Raw genomic sequence first — 21,215 nt, forward strand, 5'->3', positions numbered from 1 at the left:
GACCCAGCCCAGGCGGCTCCCTTGGGCGGGGCGGGGCGGGGCCGGCGGCGGGAGGCCCCTCCCCGGGGGCGGGCCGGGGGCCGGGCGGGGGGGGGGTTGCTGGCGGGGCTGGGGGCGGGGCGGGCGGGCGGCGCGGGGGTGTCCCTCCCTCCCTCGCTCTCCCCGGTAAAGTCTCGCGGTGCTGCCGGGCTCAGCCCCGTCTCCTCCTCTTGCTCCCTCGGCCGGTCGGCGGTGACTGTGCACCGACGTCGGCGCGGGCTGCACCGCCGCGTCCGCCCGCCCGCCAGCATGGCCACCACCGCCACCTGCACCCGCTTCACCGACGACTACCAGCTCTTCGAGGAGCTCGGCAAGTACGGCTCGCCCGCCGCCCGCCGGGGCCCCCCCACCCTGCCCCAGCCGCCCGGGCGCTATGTGGCTCCTCGCCCCGCCCCCCGGCCCTGCACCAGCCGCTGCAGCGCCCCCTCGGCCCGCCCCACCCCCAGCCTTTCCCGCCAGCCGCCTCCGGGGGCCCCGTCGCCCCCAGCTCCCTGCCCCGCAGCGCCCTCCGAGCCCTGCAGCAGCTGCCCGGGCTGCTGCACCCCGCGCTGCCGCCGGGACTGCAGCCCCTGGAGCGCTCCTGGGCGCCCCCAGCCCCGCCCCTCCTGCAGCCTTCAGGCGCCCCCCATCCCGACCCCACCTGCTCGCTGCCCCCTTCCCACTCAGTTCAGGAGCTCATTCAGCATCCCGTCCTATGTCCCACGCGCCTGGCACTCAGGACCCTCCCCGGCCCTGCAGCTCCAACCCCGCTGCGGTGCCCGGGTGTGGGGGGATGTTTGGTACCCGGCCCCGCCCCCGGCTAGTGCAGCTTCCAGGAACCCAGCCCCACTGCTGGGCAGTGCTGCAGCACCCCCGTCCCCTCCCCCCATCCCTGCAGCGGTCCCGAGAGTCGCGCGCCGCAGCCGCAGCATCCCCCTCCCCTCCGCACTGAGCAGGCCGCTGCAGCAGCCCCAGCCCCCCCACCCCCACCCGCGGCGGCGAGCCCGGCCACTGCAGCCCCCGCCCTGCCCGCCCCCCTAGATGTTTCCAGAGCTGGAGTGTAGAAGCTCCCGTGGGGGACTGGGCGGGGGGGGGGGGGGTGCGCAGACGTAGAGGGAAATATCATGGGGAAGGGGAGCTGTTGATGTCTGAGACCCACAACTGGATCCTCTCTTTCCCTGCTGTCAGTTGAGCCAGGATGCAGTGGGATGAAGCCGGGTGAGGGGGATTTGAGCCTCACTTTCCCCACCTTCCCCCATGGTTGAGGGAGATTTCTCTCTCAGAGGATTATACCCTCTTTCTAATCTCTCCTCCTACCCACAACTATTCCTGCTGAGAAGAGGGCAGGGTCTCTTGCCTTCTCCGGGTCCTCTAGGCCGGGACTGCAGGGCTGTCTGTGAGATGCAGCAGGTGTGTGTTTTAAGCATCTGCCACCAGCTTGATGCACAGCCTGAGGTTAGGGCTGTTGCTTCGCCCAGAACTAGATGTGGGTGTGGGAGTAGGGTGGTCCTCCACCCACATCTGTTGAGTGTCCTGCAGAGGCCACATCCTTCTGCCCCATGTTGGATGGTGATGGGTACTACGCTGGTGTGTGTGTGTGATTTTGACTAAAGATCTAGTGCTGGGAGCATCACTGTCCTCAGACCTGAAGTGTGTTTGCTCCATTTCCCAGTTCTTTCCCCCTTCTCCCTCCAGGGGTGCTTTCTCTGTGGTCCGCAGGTGTGTGAAGAAAACCTCCACGCAGGAGTATGCAGCAAAAATCATCAATACCAAGAAATTATCTGCCCGGGGTGAGTATTCCCCATCTTGGTCTCTCCCAAGGGTGCCTCCAAGGGCTATGGATTCTTCTGAAGATGCTCCAGGAGTTCGGGATTGTGCGTTTTAGCACTTGGAGAAGCGTTGGAATTTCAGGGTGGGTGGACTTTGAAACCAGGCAAGGAATTGTATGGGGAACAGGTAGAAAAGAATGAAGATGTAAGAGTTGTAGGTTGCTGCTGGGAGGAGTAGTCTGTGAAGGCTCAAAGGAGTTTGGTTTTTATGGAGGTGGAGGATATGGGGAGTGGTGGGTGGCTAGCTCTTCATTTGGGTCATTTGGAGTCTGTGTTTGGGGCAGTGGTAACCACTCCAGGGCTGTCCGAATCCCTGTGCCCCAGTGGGGACTCAAGATGAAAATGCAGTAAGTGAACAGCTCTGACAAATCCAGCCTCCCCCTGCCCAGCAGGCGGCAGAACAGACTCCCAAGGGAAGGGAATCTGTAAACATCAGGGGAGGCTGCTACTGTCGAGGGCTTCTCAGGAACAAATCCTGCCAGATGAACTTGATTGCTTTTTTGATCAAATTACAAAGTTGGTGGTGCAGCAACAGCAGATGCAGTCTGTCCTGGGTGGAGGCTGATGCCTCATGGTCTGGAAATCTCAATGGCCTGGTTGGAGTGGAAGCAGCTTGGCCTCGGGATCTGAGAACTGTGAAGGCCCAGGCCTGAGGGCCTAACTTGTGAGATCCTTCCAAGTACCTGAGGCCAGGAGGGTCAGGCCCTGTCTCTCACACCTTGAACCTACACTCCCTGCACCTTGTATTGGGTGCTTGCCAAACTCACCTCATCTGATAGGTATAGACCCAACAATGTGTGAAGTGCTCTGTGAACAGGTGTGGTGACTATGGAGGTATGTAGATGGGTCAGGTCATCGAGAGCTGCAGGGTGTAGCACCAAGACAAAGGTTATGAGACTTATAGAAAGGAATTAAGACTAGACAGTAGGATGCGATATATATATTAGGAGCCAGGACAGATGCCCTGGAGAAGATGTGGGCCATGGCCAGTAATGACCTGGGCGTCTCTGGAGTAAGAGATGTAGTAGATGTCCCTAAGCATTGGAGAAGCTATAAAATGACAGTGGGCTTCTATCATGTCAGTTATTCTGGTACCTGTTTAGCAGGGCTGTGTCTGCCTCCTGGCTGGGAGGGCCTCTCTCCATCCTCACAAGCAGGGATTGTCTTGCTGTCTCCCTCCCAGCCCCTGTCTCTTGCTGTTCCTCTACATTGGCTATTAAGTTGACTTATTTGTTTGTTTTCTTTCTCTCTGGGTACCTTGAGTTGGAGGCGATGGTTGCCATAGAGATATGTGGGCAGTCAGATGCCCTCCTTCCATGGGGAGGCGGGACAGTGTGGTGGGCTGGACTCTTTGGCAGACATCCTCTGGCCAAGGATGCAGGGCACAGGCAGGGATGACGGTTTGAGAATGGATACCTCCCCGTGCCCACACAGCATAGCCCTGGTGCATCAGAAATGGGGCTGGTGTCTGGTGTCTCCAGTTAATGATGCAGTGCTTTGCTTTCCTCATCGCACCACTGTCCTCTGACCCAGGGATGAGGGAGGGAGGGAGAGAGAGAGACAGCTGGGAGCTGAACTCTGGGATGAGGATAGCTGGTGTGGTGACTTTGTGGAGCTGCCTGCCTTGGGCCATCATTTTCTACTCCTCTACCCATCTGAACTTCCCTAACCGATGTGATCATGTCCCTTTCCAGTCCTCACCTTTTTTCAACCGTGTCCCATCTTTCCCAGCTGATAGCTTTCTTTCCCTGCCCAAGTGGGATGAGGTTTCATTTCTCTTTGATTTTTTTTCTCCCCAAGAAGATTCTTGTGTAAGATCATATGCTTTAGGCAGCAGCTCCCCCTCTCTCGAGATGGTTATGCCAAAACTGGGGCTCTGCTGCGTGGCCTGTGTGCCAGGTTAACTCTGGGACAGAGGTCTGGTCCTGGTTGATAGGCACAGATGCCAACAAGAGAGTTCAGGAATATGTAAGTGCCCGTACTGTTTGGAGGTTGAGAGTGGGAGGGTGTTGTCTTGGAGATGGAGGGAGCCATCCAGGGGCTGTGCTGTAGGTGTGGACGTGGGGGGTGTGAGCTCCTGGGGAGGGTTGGGCCAGTGCCCACTAGGCTGGTGCCCATGGGGTTAGGGAGTGAAGGCCGTGGCTTCCCTGAAGCCTCTCAGTTTACGCTGTATATTTTATAAAGGTGCAGCGGCTGGGGCTGGGTTTCACTCGTCGCTGTCTGTCTGTCTGGGGCTCCACAGGTGTTGGATTTCTGTGTCTGGGAATGTGGTGGGCCCACCAGGGTCATCCATGAGGGTCTGAAGGAGCTTGCTGTGTTTGCTGAGTCTCTCTGCCTGTTACCTTTCTTGTTTGTGATCCTCTGTGCTGCCGAGTGAAAAAGAGCGTATCGGGCTGGTTCTCCTTGGCATCCATGGTAAGGTGGCCCAGGAGGCATGGGGAGAGATCACCTGGTCTTCTGGGGGGGTCAGCTCTGGATGGGAATCCTTCTTTTGCTCTGTTGTTTCTTGTCATGGTGGCCTCGGGGGCCCACGGTGGTGGCTGTGCGACAAGACCAGGGATCCCATGGGCATGAGTTCACGTGGCTGAGCCTTGAGCGCTGTTGTTGTCTGCGGGCCTGTCTACGTAGAGTCACTTGAAGTCACATAACGTCACTCCATTTGCTTTGGAGCAGCAGTAGGTGTAGAGTTGGGGCTCTTAAGGGAGCCGGTGGTTCCAAGCTTAGCTCTCAGCTAGGCTGCAGGAGGCATTTAAAATAGGCTTGGATGCAGAGCTAGTGGGCCAGGTGATGGCAATGATAAGTCGTTATTTTAAGATTTAAGAGCACCCCCTCCCCCAGAAGCCTGAGCCCTTATGTCTTTTTTTATTTTTAAATCTTCATATTCTCTTCTTATCTTTATTCATATGCATATAGATTTTCACCTCATGGAGCATAACATTTTATATCCCACTCTCTTGCTTATATCCAAAGCATTTCCCATATTGCTACAGTTGAAGGGCAAATGGTCCTTTCTTTTCTCTACATAGTTCAGGATTTATCTTTGGAGCAGTTCACGTCATAAGAAACTTCTCTATTTGGACCATTTATCTGAATTCCAATTGCTTTCACTATGATGGGATACTTAGCTTTACTAAGAGGTGCTGTTGGTAACAATATTATGAAATCTGTTACAGCACTTGCTTTGCTTATTTATTTATTTAATCTGTATACCCCATGTGAAGAAATTTCTGTTGAAGCTAAATGCAAGCAAAAGCTTTCCCCTTCCCCAGGACCTGGGAGGGTAATGGTAAGGAACCATATCTGTTTCTTTCACTTTGGTGTGGGCGGGGCCGGATACATATTGATACAGCAAAGTGCCTGATACATATTGAGCCTCCTATACTTGTTGAGTGAATGGACTGTGTAACCAGCCTGGTTGCCTTTTGGCTTTGGCGCTCAGGAAACTCATAGCCAAGTTGCTGGATCCCTCGTACCCTGGTGCTGGCTTGGGTTCCCCCTTTCTCATCCATGGAGCCAGGCTGTAGGCCTGACACAGCTGTAGGGGAGGACAGATGAGGTTAAAGACCTGTGCTTGGAGAATAAAGCAGGTGGGAGATATAGGAAGACAGTGCAGCTTATCATCTTCCTTCCGTGTCATAAACAGCCTTATAGGGCAATGTTGGGACTTCCTCTAAGCAGCAATTTTCAATTTTAGTGTTCAAGAGGATCACCTTGAAGACTGGTTAAAAATGCACATTCCTGGGCTCTATCCACAGAGATTCTGCTTCAGGAGGTCTAGGGTGTAGCCTCAGAATCTACATTTTTAACAAGTGCCTTAGTGAATTTCATGCAGGTAGACCCTGAGCCACACTTTTAAGAAATGCTGTCTAAAATCAGCGACAGCTGTGACAGTTGCTGTTGCCATGATCTCTGAGATTTCCCAGACACACCTCAGCCCAGCCTTCTCCAGGTGGTGTCTTGGCCGGTATGTGGCCATCTGTGTACATGGGCTGTTCTGTGATTAGAGGCCTGCTTCTGAGCCCCCAGATTGGGGTGTCAGTTCGTGTCCAAGGCTGTGGCAAGCTGAGTGGCTGGAGTTGTCGCATGTTGGCCACCAGAAGGGCAAAGACTGTCCCTTTCTGGGTCCAGCTGGCCCTGAGGAGTGAAATAGGATCCCCCTGGGTGGTGCCAGCTAAAAGTCTCCACCCCCTTAGTGTTGGCCTGAGTAGCCCCCATGACATTTGTGTCCCCTGTGGTATCTCCAAGTGAGACTTTCCTGTTAAGGATGAAGAGAGAGGAGGGTGATACAGCAATGAGGGAGGGGCAGAAGAAAGAGAAATCTATGCAGCACGGGAACGCTGGGACTCTGGGACTTTAGGAAGCATTTAAGAAGATTAGATATTAGATCCAAAACCGTGCTTTCCTCCTGAGGATAAAACAGACCAATTTCTGTTGACAGAGAAATGGGCAACTTGTATATAAGTGAAGGAGCTCCTCTGACCCTTCTCCCTGGGTAGATGAGGAAGCAGCCTGGAGGCCCCTTCTTTGTGCTAAGGGCCAGTTTCATCACACAGTCATGCTTTGAGCTGTGTGACTTAGCTCGCACAACACTGGCCTGCCTCCCTGTCCTCCCACCCCTTCCCAGAGTGACTTGGGGTGCTGGCATCATAGGGTGGAGATGGAGGTTGGAAGGTGGCCCTATCCAAGGTGGCAGTAGGGGAAGCCCTGCTGCGTGCTTCTTCCTGCTGCTTGCCCTGGTCCCTTGTTAGGAGCTGTGCTCCAAGCTTTGAGGCTGTGCTGAAACCCTAGAGGTGAGTGGCTGACCCCATTCTCTGCTGAGGCTGGAGACAGGGAAGGGGAGGAGTGGGTGTGACAGGCTTCTGCCCCAGCTCTGTGCTCGCTGCTCTCTGGACAGCCTTGGCGGGCTGACATGGGCCTGATCCCATGGGTGCCAAAAGGGTGGTGACAGGAAGAAATGGGCACTTTGCACCTTCTGAGTGCCTCTCGGCAGAGGCCCTTTGTCTTCTGCCCCTGGCCAGCCAGATCTGTCCCACAGCCAGTGGGGAAACCAAGACACAAAAGATTGGTTTGTTTTGAGATGTAGGCATGCCAGTGATTTTGCCAGTGCTCAGATCCCAGCATCCTTAAGCAGTATGGACTTCACTTACCCTTTGACTCTTCCCTTTAAAACACATATTCTGGATATTTAGTTCCTGTGATAAATCCTGATATATCACCCCCGTACCTCTCCATCTAGGCCCAGAGCTCTAAGCCCAGTGGAGCAAATCCCTCCTTTCGGCTGGCTAGGTCTTGCTGTCATCTGTAACCACCTCTGTGGGTAGAGACCGCTCTATGATGGGGATATTTCCAGCCACTTCCCCCCAACACCACCTATACTTCCTGGGCTCTATCAGCAGCAGCAGCTTCCCATCTGCTCCCCTCTTTTCTCCTCCCTCTCTTTCCCCTCCCCCTGCTTGCTGCTGCCCTGGGAGGAGCTATTTTTAGGGGCTGCTTCCTGGGATGTTTTACTTGGGGCTGGTTACCATGAAGGAAATGTCACCAAAACAGTGGGCAAAGGCTGCAGGCACCCAGAACCCTGCCAGGGGCATGGAGAACTCGGCAGCTGACCCTGTTCTGGCCCTTGAGAGTGTCCAGAGGCAGAGCTTTGCCTTCTTGGGGCTTGCTAGTCCCCATGGGGATTTTCCCTGTCCAAGCTGGTTTGGGAGACTTTCACTATGGGGCACTTCTCGGTGCCTCCCTCCTTTTCCTCCTCAGTTAAAGCTTCTCTTGTCTTAAGATTCAGAGACCAAAGTAGGGCTCAGGTCTTTGTGTCACCCAGTTAAAACTGCTCGAGTTAGGACTGAAGAGAAGGGGGGGACACCAGGTTAAAGGACAGAGCCCCGGGGGTTCACGTGGGCACATTTCAGCTCCATCTCACTGTATTCACAGCCCTCAGCTAGTTCCCAGGTGTATGGGTGTGAAGGAATTAGAAGCTGTGGCCCCTGCTCTTACATGATACACGGACTTTGCTCTTAACTGGGGACTTTGCACCTTTAGAGTGAGATTCACAGAGGAAGGGATGTGGCATCACAATGTCAGGGTAAGGTCAGTGAGACTGTGGCTTGGGATGCCCACTAGTCAGTGCCCAAGGCCAGGGACTGTTTATAAGCAGCTGCGGAATGTGGATTATGACACCAAATCCCTATGCTGCCCTTGTTTATACTCCTCGGAGCGATATCTACGGGGGGCCTGGAGGGGGGCACTTGGAAGAGCAACAAGAGGAGAGACCCACATCGAGCATCTGAACTCGATAGGCTCTGGGAAGCTTTTCCTAACCCATGTTGGGGCCACAGGCACAGACCTTTGAAATACCCTTTGAAAAGTCAAGGGTGTCATTGAGGTTGGAACTTGGGGAGAGTCCCCATAGCCAGAGCAGGGCTCTGTGTCCTTTCCCACTTACAGTGGGTTGTATGTTTAGGTGGCAGTAGGATCTTAGTTGAAGCTGGTGCTGGCATTCATGGTTTTAGAGAAATGTCACTAAATCAGCCAGCGTGTCTCTGCAGGGCTGTGGAGAATCTGGACGACCCTCCCTGGGCCCCGATCCTGTTGGGGAAGGAAAGTGAATTTGGAGTGGGCATCTCCCCTGGGGTCCTAAGGGAGAGGTGTTTCTAGGGCTCTGCCCCGCCTTTGCCACGCATCGTCTCCTCACTGTCTGCTTCCTCTTTTCTGCATCTGGTCACTCCTTGCTGCCCTTCTTGTCAAGGGTATTCGGCCTTTGTGGTGCCCTGAACCAAGTCTTGAAGCGCTTGGGCAGAAAGCGGGAGACGTGAGGCCTCCAGGGATCCTTGTGTCCCAGGGCCTGGCTCTGCCCTGGGTGGGCTGTTAGGAAAGCCTGAAGCGGGATCTTGATAACGGCCGCTTCTGCTTTCTGCGCCTGTTGCCACCTCTGCTCTTGAGGGGAAATCCTTGCAGAGGGCTATGGTTGGAGCTGGGCTGAAGGCCGGCAGGGGTGGGTCTCTCCATGGCAGTAGCTCACAGGCAGGCAGGAAGTGGCCCTGTGCAAAAGCGGGAAGTGGCCGTTGTCAAACAGGAAGGGGGGGCTGGGCCGTGTGAGGGGGTGGGGATGAGCCCAGTTGAAAGGTGGGTGGGAAGAGGGTCAGCCTTGGAAGGTCTGGGCTGTTCCCTAGGAACGGCAAACTCAGTGGTCACTGGAAGGAGGGGGCGTCTCAAGGGAGAAGGCTGCCTTTGTGACAAGAGCACCGGCTGATGTTTAATCACCTTGGGATGCCAAGCCAGGACTGGACCTACCACTGTGGACCAGGCCAGTTCAGTGGCCTTACCCCTTTTGGGGCTGGGGGTGCGAGTTTACAGGACAGACCTTGCATCTGGAAAAGATGCTCTGCAAACCTTACTTGTTCCTCAAACACCACTGCTGCTGGGGTGGAGCCCTTTGCTTTTTCCCAGACATGGAGCAGCCCTGGAGGGGACAACAGGACCGGGAGTGAGGGGGGAAAGGGACAAGAGACGACAGCTGGAGAGGTGGGGTGCTGGCTGGCTGTGCGAGGAGTAAGGAGTCAGGGAGATCGTGGTAAGCAGAAACCATACGGCTCGTTGAGCAGAGCTTCGGGATGGCAGGGCGCCACAGCCAGCAAGGCTGAGGCCGAGGAAGACCAGGGATCCCACGGGCAGCAGCATTTCCTGGGTTGTCCTCTGTCTGATGAGCCCCTGTTGTTAACCGTCCCCTGTAGGCTCTAGACACAGGTGGGCCACCCCCAAACAGGAGGCTGTGATGGAGCCAGGTCGGCGGGCTCAGTTGCTGTGCTGTGGACCCCGTGACTGCCCAGGCTGAGGGAGAGTGGGCCTGACTCTCGTGTCTCTGGTGATGGCCATGGGCACAAGCCCAGCCTGGGAGGTCTCGTCTGTCTTATCACTGGGCCCTTGGAAAGGAGGTTCTCCCTGTGTGCCAGGCACTGTGCTGAGCGTTCACCCAAATACATCATTTAATCCACGAATGTCGCTGCCTCCATTTTAGAAGTGAGGAAACTTTTTCCCAAGCTGTGTGCCTGGCTCACTCTCTCACCTCACCTCCTTCGGGTTCTAATCAAGCGTCACCTCCTTGCTGAGGTGTTCCCTGACCACCTATTTTAAGTGTCCACTCTCCCGCTTCCCTGCTTTATTTTTCTCCATCGCACTTACCACGACATCTAACATACCATCCAGTTGTTCCTGTCTGTCCCTCCCCCTCAGCTCCTCTAGGATATCAGCTTGATGAGGGTGGGGATTGTTATCTCTTTTGTTCACTGCCGTATCCCCAGCATCTGGAGCAGTGCCTGTCACATAGTAGGCCTCAGTAAATATTTTCTGAGTGAATGAATGAGGCTCAGATGGGTTTAATAACTCACCCAACATGGCGGCCCTGAGACTCAGTCTGGGGCTCTCTGACTCCAAAGCTGATGTGTTAATGGCCAGACTCCATGACTAAGGATCAGAGCAAGGACCTGAGGTTCAGAGGAGACACAGGCCTTGGGCAGAACATGGGGCTCAGCTCCTTGGAGTTAGGGTCGAACTAAGTGACTATCTAGGACCCTCTGGACCCTGGGCAGTTCCTTCAAGGAGCTGGAAGTGTGACTCTTTGTCTCTTCCCTTCTTACTCTGAGTCACTGATAATACGGGTGCCAGAGCACCCGTATTTTTAGTGCTGTTGCTGTTGTGGAACTGTAACTATTAGCCAGTAAGAGTCTTAAGGGAGGAGATAAACATTAATCTTCTGGGCCTTCTCCTCAGCTGCCACCTCCGCATCGCAAGATACTGTTGTCCCGCACTTGCCCGGGCAGCCAAGCCCGAGAGTTGTGGGTTGGAGGATGTGAGGTGAGTGGTCAGAGAGAGGGCTGGTAGGTCTTCAGCTTTAGGGTGACTAGCTTGGTACTGCCATCCCACGTCCAGGGATGGGAAGGAAGTTGGGGTTGCCCTGACATCCTCTGGCCAGATCTGGAAGATCTGGAAGAAGCAAGGCCCCCTGCAGGGGGGGAAGGGGGACTAGGCAGGGCTAGTGTTGCTTCCTCAACTGCCTACCTTCTGAAGGTCCCTGGCCCTGAGGGATCCCAGGCAATGTGGGGTTACCTGGAGTTCTCCTGGCTGCATCCTGGTCAGTGGTCATACTGAACTCGAGGATGGGAAGGAAGGCCTGACCCAGATCTTTGGACAGCTGGGATGGATTAGCTGGGCAGCAGGAACTAATCTCTGCCTGTCCCCACGTCCTTCTTCCACAAAGCAGAGCTGTCCCTAGAGGGAAAGTTTAGGACAAAGCTGAGGGTGGTTGATGAAACAGTAAATATGAATTCCTTCTCATCTATAATCCGTACATTATCTCAGGCAGGCCTGGGCTTGAAATCACAGTTCTATCCCTTTCCTGCTGTAGGATTTCAGGCAAGTTATTTAACTTCTCTGGGCCTGTTTTATCATCTGTGAAATGGGATAATCAATGCACCTGCCTGGTAAGATGGTTGTGAGGGTCATGGGAGGCTTTACGGAGGCTCTTTGCTATTTAGGTAGAGGTGGATGGGCAGAAGCCCCTACCAAGGGAGGTGGGAATTGCTTGGCAGCTGTGGATGGGAAGGTACCTGCCTGGACCTGGGGAAGTTGAGGTGAACTGGACTATGCCCCCCAAAGCCTGGAGTCTTTACTTAATACTCTCACTTTTCTTTATCTTGTCATCACATCATAGCAATGAGAAAGAGGGCTCTAGGCTCGGACCACCTGTATCCACTGCCTGTCTGTGGGACCTTGGCCAGGTTACTTGAACCTTTTAAGCCTCAGTTTCCTCCTTTACAGTGTAGTGGAACTAATCAGATCCTCCACTTCACGGGGTTTCTGTGAGGATGAAATAAGATAATCCATGCCTCTGCCTGGCCTATAGTAAATGCTTCGTAAATAATAGTTTTTACTACTACTGTCAATGTTATTGACAAACCGTTATTAAGCCTCTGATATGGAAGAAACTCTGGGAAGCATCACGCAGAGAGGTCCCACCCTTTGAAAAGCTTGTGACCGAAAGATTTAATGTGTGATTTAATGTGTGATGTGAGAATTATAAGAGGTGCTGTGGGAGGTGGGGGTGGGTCATGGGGAGAGAAGTCACAGACTACCATGAGGAACAGGGAAGACTCTGTGAAGCAGGTGACTTTGGCAGGATTCCAGCAAGTAGAGCTGGGGGGTAGGGTGGGCAGGGCTTCTAGGCCACCTTGCTTTGAGTAGTAGCAGCCTCTCTTTCTACTTCCTGGAGCTCTGCCTTCCCGGGGAAGGAACTGACCAAACACAGCTTGCTTAGATTGGTGGGCTCTTGGATTCTGGTCATTTCACCAAAGCAGAGTAACCCCAGAGCCTGAGTGCCAAGAGGTCAGAGCTCCCAGCAGTGGACAGCCAAGAGGATCCTGGGGAGAAGCAGGATTTCTGCAAAACAGGCATCATAATACTACCAACCTCATAGCATTGTTATGAGACTAAATTAAAATATGTATCTGCCTGGTGTAGAAGTAAGCTCTCAATAAATGTTAGCTAGTATTATTATTATTTTCAAATCATCACCATCTTCATTGTCAGCATCATTATGTTGCAGGGTTGCCATGAAGACTGTATTAGAGAATATATGCGGCACTCCTAGCACAATATCTGGTCTTGTAGTAGGTGCTCAATAAAACTTAGCCATTATTATTAGTATTTCCAACAAGGAAGAGATTCTGGACACACTGGCCCAGTGAAATCCCTGCTGTGGTGGAAAGAGCACTACAGTTTTAGTTAAAGACCTGGCTTCTATCCTGGCTCTGCCACTCACTGACTTGGGAAGCTATCCTAAGGCACTTCATCAGGAAAAGGTTGTCATTAATACCTGTCTCCAGAATTGCCGTGACGTGATGTATTAATTCAGCAAATTGTAAAAAGGGCATAGTTGGTGCCTAAGAATTGAAAGCATATGAATAGCCAGGTGGCCACAAATAGAGTGGGTGTTTGATGGCTTTTGTTTTCTCTCTTCTGCTCTTAGATCACCAGAAACTAGAACGTGAGGCCCGGATATGCCGACTTTTGAAGCATCCAAACATTGGTAAGTGCCCTTACATAGGGCATTTCTTGGGCATTTTGTGGAAGTTGGAGAGAACAGAAATCCACTGTTTTTGTGTAGGGAACCACTTCTGTCCCTGGGCCTTTGCCTGGTGTCTTTTTTTGCCCAAGCAGGATAGCAGCCATGCATTGCTCAGAATTCTGGGGTGTTCTAGTTCAGAGACCTGAGTGTCTCCATCCCTGTGGTGCCATCTCAGGGCTGGGAGTGAGGTATCAGAATATGTTTCAGACTCGCTTTCTTCCCCTCTCCTTCCGTCTTTGGGCTGAGGTCCAGGTCCTCGGCGTGTGAGGCTCTGGGCTAGTAGCCTGCCAGCATCCCTCACCAGGGGCCTTCCATGGCCATCATAAAAGGGTCCGGATTTTGTTTCTGGACTTGAAAAAGTTTTGTTCCTGTTGCGGTGTCGTGCACACTCTGGGGGTTTCCATGGTGCTCCCGTTTGTATTCCCCGGAGCCGGGAAAGCAAGCTGCCCACCCGCCTGGCTTCTCTGGAGATGGGATGGCAGGAGCCACTTGGATGGTGAAGGAGAAAAATAAGAGGATTTCTCCCTGCTCCCACCCTGACATGGGGGACAGGAGCACATTGTTGGTTGTTGTAAAGCCGAGGAGGTTTGCCTGCCACAACCCACTCCGGCTCCGTTTTACATTGTTCAGCTGAAGTCGTCTTTGCCAAAAACGCTGGCCCCAATTCGGTGCTTCTTGCAGAGGGAACAGAAACTGGGCTGGCTGCAGTGTCTGAGCAGAAGCCCCGGGCTTGACTTGAGGCAGAGCAGGGAGCATTTCCTAGGTTTTCCCTGAAAGCTGTGATCATCACAAAGGACAACACGTTTTCCGCGCTCCTCAGGCACGGCCTCAATATCGGGGCTCCCACAGTGCCCTGGAGGCCTCCCACTCCGCTGGGGTGGCAGCTGGGGCTGTAAGGCGACTTGCCGAAGCTCGGTGCTTCCTCCAGAGCTACTCAGCCTCCGGCTTCCCAGATCTCGGGCTGGAATGCTCACCGGGAGCTCTTAACGTAGGAGAGTGAGGTCGTACTCCAGCCCAAGGGGAGAGGAGCTGTGAGGTAACCAGAACTGCAACCATGCAGGGCTTTATAGATGGCAATCAGCAGCTTGGATTACACCCGAAGCAGATTGGCATAGCTGGTGCTCAGCTCTGCCTGGTGCAGTCTTCCACGGAGCCAGCACTTCTCAGCCCACAAGTCCTGGGTTTGGAGCTACCGGAGCTCTCTGAAGTTAGACCCTCACCTGCAAACAGGACGGTGGGGACCAAAGTGTTGCCTTAGGTAGAAGAGAAATGATGAGAGGAGCAGCTAAAACAGCAGGCACAAACTCAGGCGTGTTTTGTTTGGCCGGCTCAGTGGTTTAAAAATATTTTTATTGTTTGCCAGTATTTTAAAACGAGATTTCACACTTTGAAAAAAATTCTGTTTCCCAATCTTTCAAATCAGAAGGTTTGGCTCTGCTGAGCCCACATCCATTATGTGGCCGGAATCAGCTGGGGCTGGGCAGTGGCTGCCCCTTCAGCCCGCGGGCCACTGTTTTTGCTGTTATCTCACATTTGTACTGCCTACCTGGTCCCTCTAGGCTTTGTGAGCTTGTGACCTCTGACCTAGCAGTTCCAGAGCAGGACGGGAAAAAGAACGTGGGTGACTAAAGCCATCCATGAGCACAGAAGCATTTTGGTGTTCCAGTCCCGGGTCTCAGGGTCTGCGGACGGCAACTTCCTTTCCTTATGTCCCAGGTGACCAACTAGTAGAGCAATGATGAATTGTCCTCCTGGAGGGAGGAGAACAAGGGGTGGGGTAGATGATGCAGGAGGCAGAACCATGTCTGCGTTACCTGCGACACGGGCATGGTTGACCACAGCAGGGTTAGGGTAGGATGAAGACAGTCGAGAATCAACCGGCAAGTACAAAACTGGGATTCTAGCTGAATAATGCCCGAGCCTTCTTTTTATGTTTTCTTTTAAATTAGATATATACTTTTTGACCTTTTAGACTTTACTTGGTTTGGTAGGCCCCCCCCCCGCTTTTTTTTCTTTTTAACCACCTGCCCCCAGCTCAGAATTAAGGCAGATGGAGTGACCATGTACCCCAGCCATCTGCTCTGTTCAGGAGGGAGCAGGACCCAGGGAAGGCCAGGCAAGGCACACTCCCTTTGTCAGCGTCTGATCTCCTAGAACTGTGCTTCCATTTCACGACTGCTCCCAGATCCTGGGCGTGTTGGTCTGAGGCCCTATTTTGGGGTCAAGAGCAGGGGGAGGGAAGGGTGAGTCAGGACCGTGTCCTGGCAGAGCGGGCTAGCCAGGCTATCTGGCGTCCAGTGGGAACCAGGACTCCTGGAGATGTGGGGGAGCTGCAGGTCCAGGAGGCAGGGTTGCCATGGAGCCTGACCTGGCTTGTGGCAGAAGAGGAGGCAGTTTGGTCCCCTTAATTCAGTATTCATCTCCTCTCTCCGCTGCTCCATCCTTCAGAGCTGTGGCCCTTTTGGCTCTAGCCTCTAACTCCGTCCCTCAGGGATACAAGTGGACCAGCCCAAGAGTGAGGAAGAGTGAGGAAGCTGAGAGCAGAGAGCATATGGTCCACCTCTGATTATTGTCAGACCCTTAGGCACTTGAATTCAGAAGGGTATTTGGTACAAGGAGCCAGGCACCCCCAGTTTTTTCCCTGATAGATATTCTGCCCCAGGAGTTGAAAGCCTGTTGGAAGAGTGAACCCTAACGTAAACCATGGACTCTGGGCGATAATGATATGTCAGTGTAGGCTCATCAGCTGTAGCAAATGCACTGCTCCGGTGGGGATGTTGATGTTGGGGGACACTGTGCGTGTGTGGGGACAGGGGGTAGCTCTCTGTACTTTACTCTCAGTTTTGCTATGAACCCAAAATCGCTCTAAAAGGTAAAGTCTGTTTTTTTTTTTGAAGCCTGTTGGTTCTGAGGCATCCTGCAGGACCTGAAACAGCCCTGGGAGAGTGGCCGGAGGCGTGGAGTTGAGAGGAGGAAACGGCAGTAGTGCTAATCATCTAAAGTCTGAGTGAAGTGTCTTCTACCTGTGCTCTGCTTGCTCTCTGCTCTAAATTCCTCTAATGAATAGACTCTGTCTTCCTTCGTGCTGAGCTGCCCCAGCAGTTTCATCACAGTCTAGCACTGTGGTTTAGAGCAGCACTTCTCAAACTTTCATGTGCTCGTGAATCACTTAGGGATTGTGTTAAAATTCAGATTTTGATTCAGTAGGTCTGGGGTGGACCTGAGCTTCCTTACATCTCCTGCTGATGCTCACACTGCTGATCCATGGACTGCGCGTGGAGAAGCAAAGGTCTGTGGCTTTAGAGTCAAGTCCTCTAGGTTTGAATCTGGGATTTGCTGGTTAGCTGTGACCTCGGCACATGGTTTCACCCCCCCGTGCCTCCGTTTTGTCACCTGTGCCTCTACGTGGAGTTGTTTTGAAAAGGTTCAGCAAGCAAAGGAGGCCTAGGAAATAAATGGAAATGATGAAAATGGAGTTTCCAGCTCCCAGAAGCGACCCCTCCTAGACTCCCAGACCCAAATCAGTTCACAAGTTATTCAAGCCTGGCTGCGTTTTACCTTGGGCCCAGGGTCCATACAGCTAATAGTAAGTGTGGCAAAAGCGGTTGTAAAGAAAGAGAAGGAAACATTGGATCATAACTGAGCAGCTCCCAAATCCCTGCCCACCCGCTTCTGGAGGACAGCGTTCATCCCTCACCAGCCCATGGGATGACAGGACCTCCTTCCCACTGGGTTATTTCCATGGACATGAACGGTGATACTTTGTCAGTGCTTTTTTGACCAAAGTTTGTTAGTTAAAATGTGGCATACTGTTGGTGGCTTTTAAAGAATTGGAAACAGCCACAAAATTTGGGTTGTGGCTTTGTCAGTACTTGAAGGTATGAGACATCGAGGGGTTTTTTTGGCCTGTTCTTCCTTCCACAGTTTGTAAAGAACAATAATTAGGTTTATCACTGTAATGCAGTAACTGCTTCATACTCCTTTTCCAGATCTTCCTGTCTAGAGTTGGTCTGGTCCTCCTTGGCCTTCGTACCCTCTCATGGCTGTGGAATGGCCTGGGTGTTGGATTGTTTTTTTCCCCATGCATCCATAGCATCCTTTACTTCTCCCTGACAGCCCTCAGCACAGTGCCGCTTGGTTATGCATTTGTGTAAGTGCTTCTTTAAAGCCCGTCTTCCCCGATCCCCCAGAGGCTGCGCGGTGGCAGAGCTGGGTTTCCCTTGTTCACAGCTGTGTCCGTGGCATGTACAGTCACGCCTGCTTCAGGGAGGTACTGAATGGACACTGCTGAGTGAATCAGAATGGCCAGGGCTAGTGGGGACAGGTTGGAGCTCCTTTGCCTAAGAGGATGGAGAAAGTGACTCCCTGGCAGGCAGTTCCACAAAATCAGGGATCTTGCTGTCAGTTTGCCTTGTCCTCAAGTCTCAGCTCTGCCTCTCAGTATAACTTTGGGTGAGTTTCTTTTGGAGCCACCGTTTCCTGTCCTGTTAGATGGAGGTGATAGAAGTACCTACCCGACAGAGCTAACGCAAGGGTTCAGTCAAATAACATGTGTAAAAGCACTTGGCACGATGCCGAGCACATTGAAACAGCTCAGCTACGAGTTAGGTATTGTAATTTGGATCATTAATATCAAGAATCTGCTAGGTTGGCAGTTAGAGTGCTGCGTTCAAGTTTCTTGTCTTGTTCTCAGTCCTGTGTTAATTTTCTTTACAAATGGAAACAAAAAGATAGCAGTCTTGCTCAGCAATGGAACCTTCCACACCTGTCCCTCCTCGTCTTGGTGGTTGCCATGCTCTGAGACACACATCAAAGCCATTCTCTGGATTGGGTGGCCTGGGAGGATTAGTCTTCCTTTGCTGCTCTGCTCTTCTGATTCCCCTCCCAGCTTCCTCCCACCTGGGCTCCGTGTGTGGCCTTTTCTGGAGAAGGGCAAGTTCCAGTGACTCCCTGTCTGAGCAGAGGCATGGGTGCCTGCCCTTTTTGCCCTGTTCTCAGCCCTGCTGTGCTGGGTTCGGGGGGTGGGTCTGGGGGCAGGGATCCTGGGGAGGCAGGGCCAGGCGGCAGGACTCCCTGGGGAGTGGCTGTTAGCATCGTACCTGCTGCCCTGTCAGTGCATCATCCTGCTGCTGTTGGTCACCTCCCTAATGAAGCTGGTCTTTAGCTTCTGGGACAGCTGATTTCCAGGGGATTATTTGTATTACACACTTTAATGCTTTTTAGTAGCAAATTTTTAATTAAATGGAAAGTCCTCTTGGAAGCAAGGGAGCAGCAGCTGCAGCAGGACTCAGCATGAGACACCAACTCCTGCCAGAGACCCACAAGTGAGGAGGGAGGGTGGCAGGGCTTTGGGGGAGCTCGCTTGAACGTGCCTGGCTCAGTTAGGGTGGAAGGGAGGCAGGGGGTTGGCTGTGGCTCCTTCCTTATGTCCCGCACAGGCCTAGAAAAGTATGCGTTTATGTGCCCGAGTATAGGAGAGAATCATTTGAGGAGGAGGGGTTTTAGAAGTACCACCTGCCTTTGATCCCATTGGTAAATTGCAGAAATACTGAGTTCTGGGGGAATTTTGGGGTGAGTAACCAGATCAGATCTAATAAGGTTGGCAATATGAAGTATAAACAATTGTCAGGCCCTGGTTCTAGCCCTGGCAGGCCCGAGTCCTCATTTGTCAAGTGAGGAAAACCACAGGGCTCTAGTGATGGCTGAGTGCCTGTATTTTACATTCGGCTGATCTTGCTTTGGTGGGAAGGGTACGTAGGAAAGTGCCTCAGCCCTGATGAAACGCTCTCACACTGGAAACGGTAGTTGTCATTTGAGCTGGTTGGGGCCGGACATGGAAGAGACACTGTGATTTCTTTGTATCCAAGAACTTCACTGGTTGGTTTGGTGTCAGGCCATTCTTGAAGTGCTCTGCAAGGTGCTCCTGGAACTGCTGAGGGATGGAGTGAAGGTCAAACAGAAGAAGCCCTTTGGAACATAGGCTCCCCATCAAGAGAGTGCAGGTGAGGGAAGGGACAGGAGCAGCTAGGATGGTTGGCCAAAACAAAGTTGTGTTTGCAGTAGAATGATGCTCAGGGGTTGGCATTTAACCCCGAGGTGGCTTTGTGGGCACAGGCTTGAAGAGGAGACCTCAGAAGACATTAGGTTGAGCTTTTGCCCACGAGCTCTGGAGGTGGGGAGTGGGAAGGGATTCTGCTCGCCAGCCTTTTCTTGCAGCCTTCACTGCAGCTCCATGCAGTAGCCTCTCGGAGCCGTCTTTGATGCTGTTGTAGGCACATTCGTGAGTGGTTTCTCTCCGGGCTCCATTGCTTTGTTGCCGGGGTGTGTGGGCTACTCCACATTTCTTATAGGAAACAGTGATATGGACCAGTCTTTGGAGTCAGAAAGAGCTGGGTTCACATTTGGACCCACTATATCTTTGGCCTTTGGCAAGATACTGTATGTCCCTGAGCGTCCAGTGTCCTCATCTGTGGAATGGGAGTAATACTTATCTCGGGGTGGTCATCAGGCATAATAAACTCTTTGAAGGCCAGTACTGTGTCCTTCCTAAATCCCGCCATCTACCACAGGGTCCAACACCCAGTAGTCACTCAGTAAATGCTTGTAGCATAAGTAATGTACGCAGAGCCTAATACAAGGCCTGGCACGTAGTGAGCACTTAATAAATGGTTATTGTTGTCGTTGCCTGAATCTGTGTTGCCTCCCGTGCTCACCATCCGTCATCCTCCCTCCACGCGCCTCCCTGCTGGGCTCTGCCTTTCCCACTTCTTCCCCTCCCTCTAATTCTTCTGTTCCCATCTACTCCAGGCTCTCAGGCTCTCCCATCTTGTCATTCTCTGTCCCCCTGCAGTCTGTGTCTCTCGGTGCTGCTCGCTTTGCGTTGCACCCTCACGTGTCATATCCCAGGACTACCTTCTCTGGGACCAGCCCCCTCTGGGAAGAAGGTTCTTGCTTTTCTCCGTCCTGTCTTACTTCTTAGCCACAAAGCTTCTGTCTCTCGCCTACACTGTAGGCAGTCTGAGGTGGCGACCAGAGCGCTGGACCTGGGGTCTGGTCGTCTCTGCTTTGTGGCCATGTTGCCTTGGACCGGGGCTGCTGGGCGTCTGCCCATTCTCAGGAGAGAGCCTGTGGGGCTGACAGGACGGGGCAGGGCTGGGGTGGCCAAGGAGGAGAGGAGTAGGATTTCCAGGTTTTCTCTCTGTTAATCTCTGTCCCCATCTCCTCTCTTGCAGTACGCCTCCATGACAGTATTTCTGAAGAAGGGTTTCACTACCTCGTGTTTGACCTGTAAGTGCCGCTTTCTGAGGGTGTGGGGGCCTTTCGCTCCAGCCGGCTCAAGAGGAAGGCTTGGAAAAAAGGCCTAAGCTGGGTCTTCAGCCTCTGCCGAGGGTCCCCCTCCTTTGCCCACGGAGAGGGGTTTGATTTTGAACTTCCTCTGGTAATGGGCAGGTTGCCGAGGGTCTCCTTGCTCACTCCGTATCTCCCCCGGGCTCTGAACCCCGGGATGGCATTGCTCTTGCATTTCTGTTCAGCAGCACACCTTGTGCAGATGCTTTTTTCTTGTTTCTTGGTGTGTTGTCCTTAGTGGAGAAATAGAACATAGGTCTTTGCATGACCTTAAAAATTCTGGGAAATTGAAGGTACCTTTTATTAGTCATAAACTAGGCTCCCATTGGTCTCTCCTCCACTTTGGTTACGGTTTAATTTCTTAAAAGTGGCTCTTCACCTCCTAGAAATGCCTCTTTGGTATTTTCCGGGTTGGGTCTCTGTGTCCTTGGTCTCATTATTCTTCAACTTCAGTGGTAGGTCTGTCATTCTTGGGCAGCTTTATCTTTGTATTCAGATTGGTCTCAAATAAAGCTATGACTGTTTTGAGTAGGTTGATTATTTTCTCTTAGATGCCTGTATATTCATCTTTACCAGAGTATTAGCTAATCTATAGGTTACAGAAACAGAAATGTGCAGGGGGAAGGGAGGGCCCATGTTGTCCCAAGGAGAAGCTCCATGTCATTGAAGGACTGGCGTGCTCCGGGCTCTCAGACAAAATGCATGTAGAGCTGACACTTCTCTAAAGCTGTTGTACAGTGTGACCTGTTACCTGTTGGATGCTGGGGTTGGACACCTGACCTGCTTCCTCTGACCCTCTGTGTTGGTTGCAGTGTTACCGGTGGGGAGCTGTTTGAAGACATTGTGGCCAGAGAATACTACAGTGAAGCTGATGCCAGGTGAGATGAGGGCCCTGGGGGCCAGGT

At 52.8% G+C, this 21,215-nt stretch overlaps 1 protein-coding gene across 1 annotated transcript in view; it reads left to right on the forward strand.

The window, feature by feature from the left end:
- Positions 1-239: 239 nt before the first annotated feature.
- CAMK2G (calcium/calmodulin dependent protein kinase II gamma) overlaps positions 240-21,215 on the forward strand; it is a 54,333-nt gene continuing 33,357 nt past the window's right edge. The window contains exons 1-5 of the mRNA XM_082855086.1: positions 240-353; positions 1,714-1,808; positions 12,865-12,924; positions 20,196-20,250; positions 21,123-21,188. Coding sequence (XP_082711212.1) covers positions 289-353; positions 1,714-1,808; positions 12,865-12,924; positions 20,196-20,250; positions 21,123-21,188 — 341 coding nt within the window. The 5' untranslated portion in view covers positions 240-288. The remainder of the gene's footprint in view (positions 354-1,713; positions 1,809-12,864; positions 12,925-20,195; positions 20,251-21,122; positions 21,189-21,215) is intronic.

Source organism: Leucopleurus acutus, assembly GCF_964270905.1.
Source record: "Leucopleurus acutus genome assembly, chromosome: 14".
NCBI lineage: Eukaryota > Metazoa > Chordata > Mammalia > Artiodactyla > Delphinidae > Leucopleurus > Leucopleurus acutus.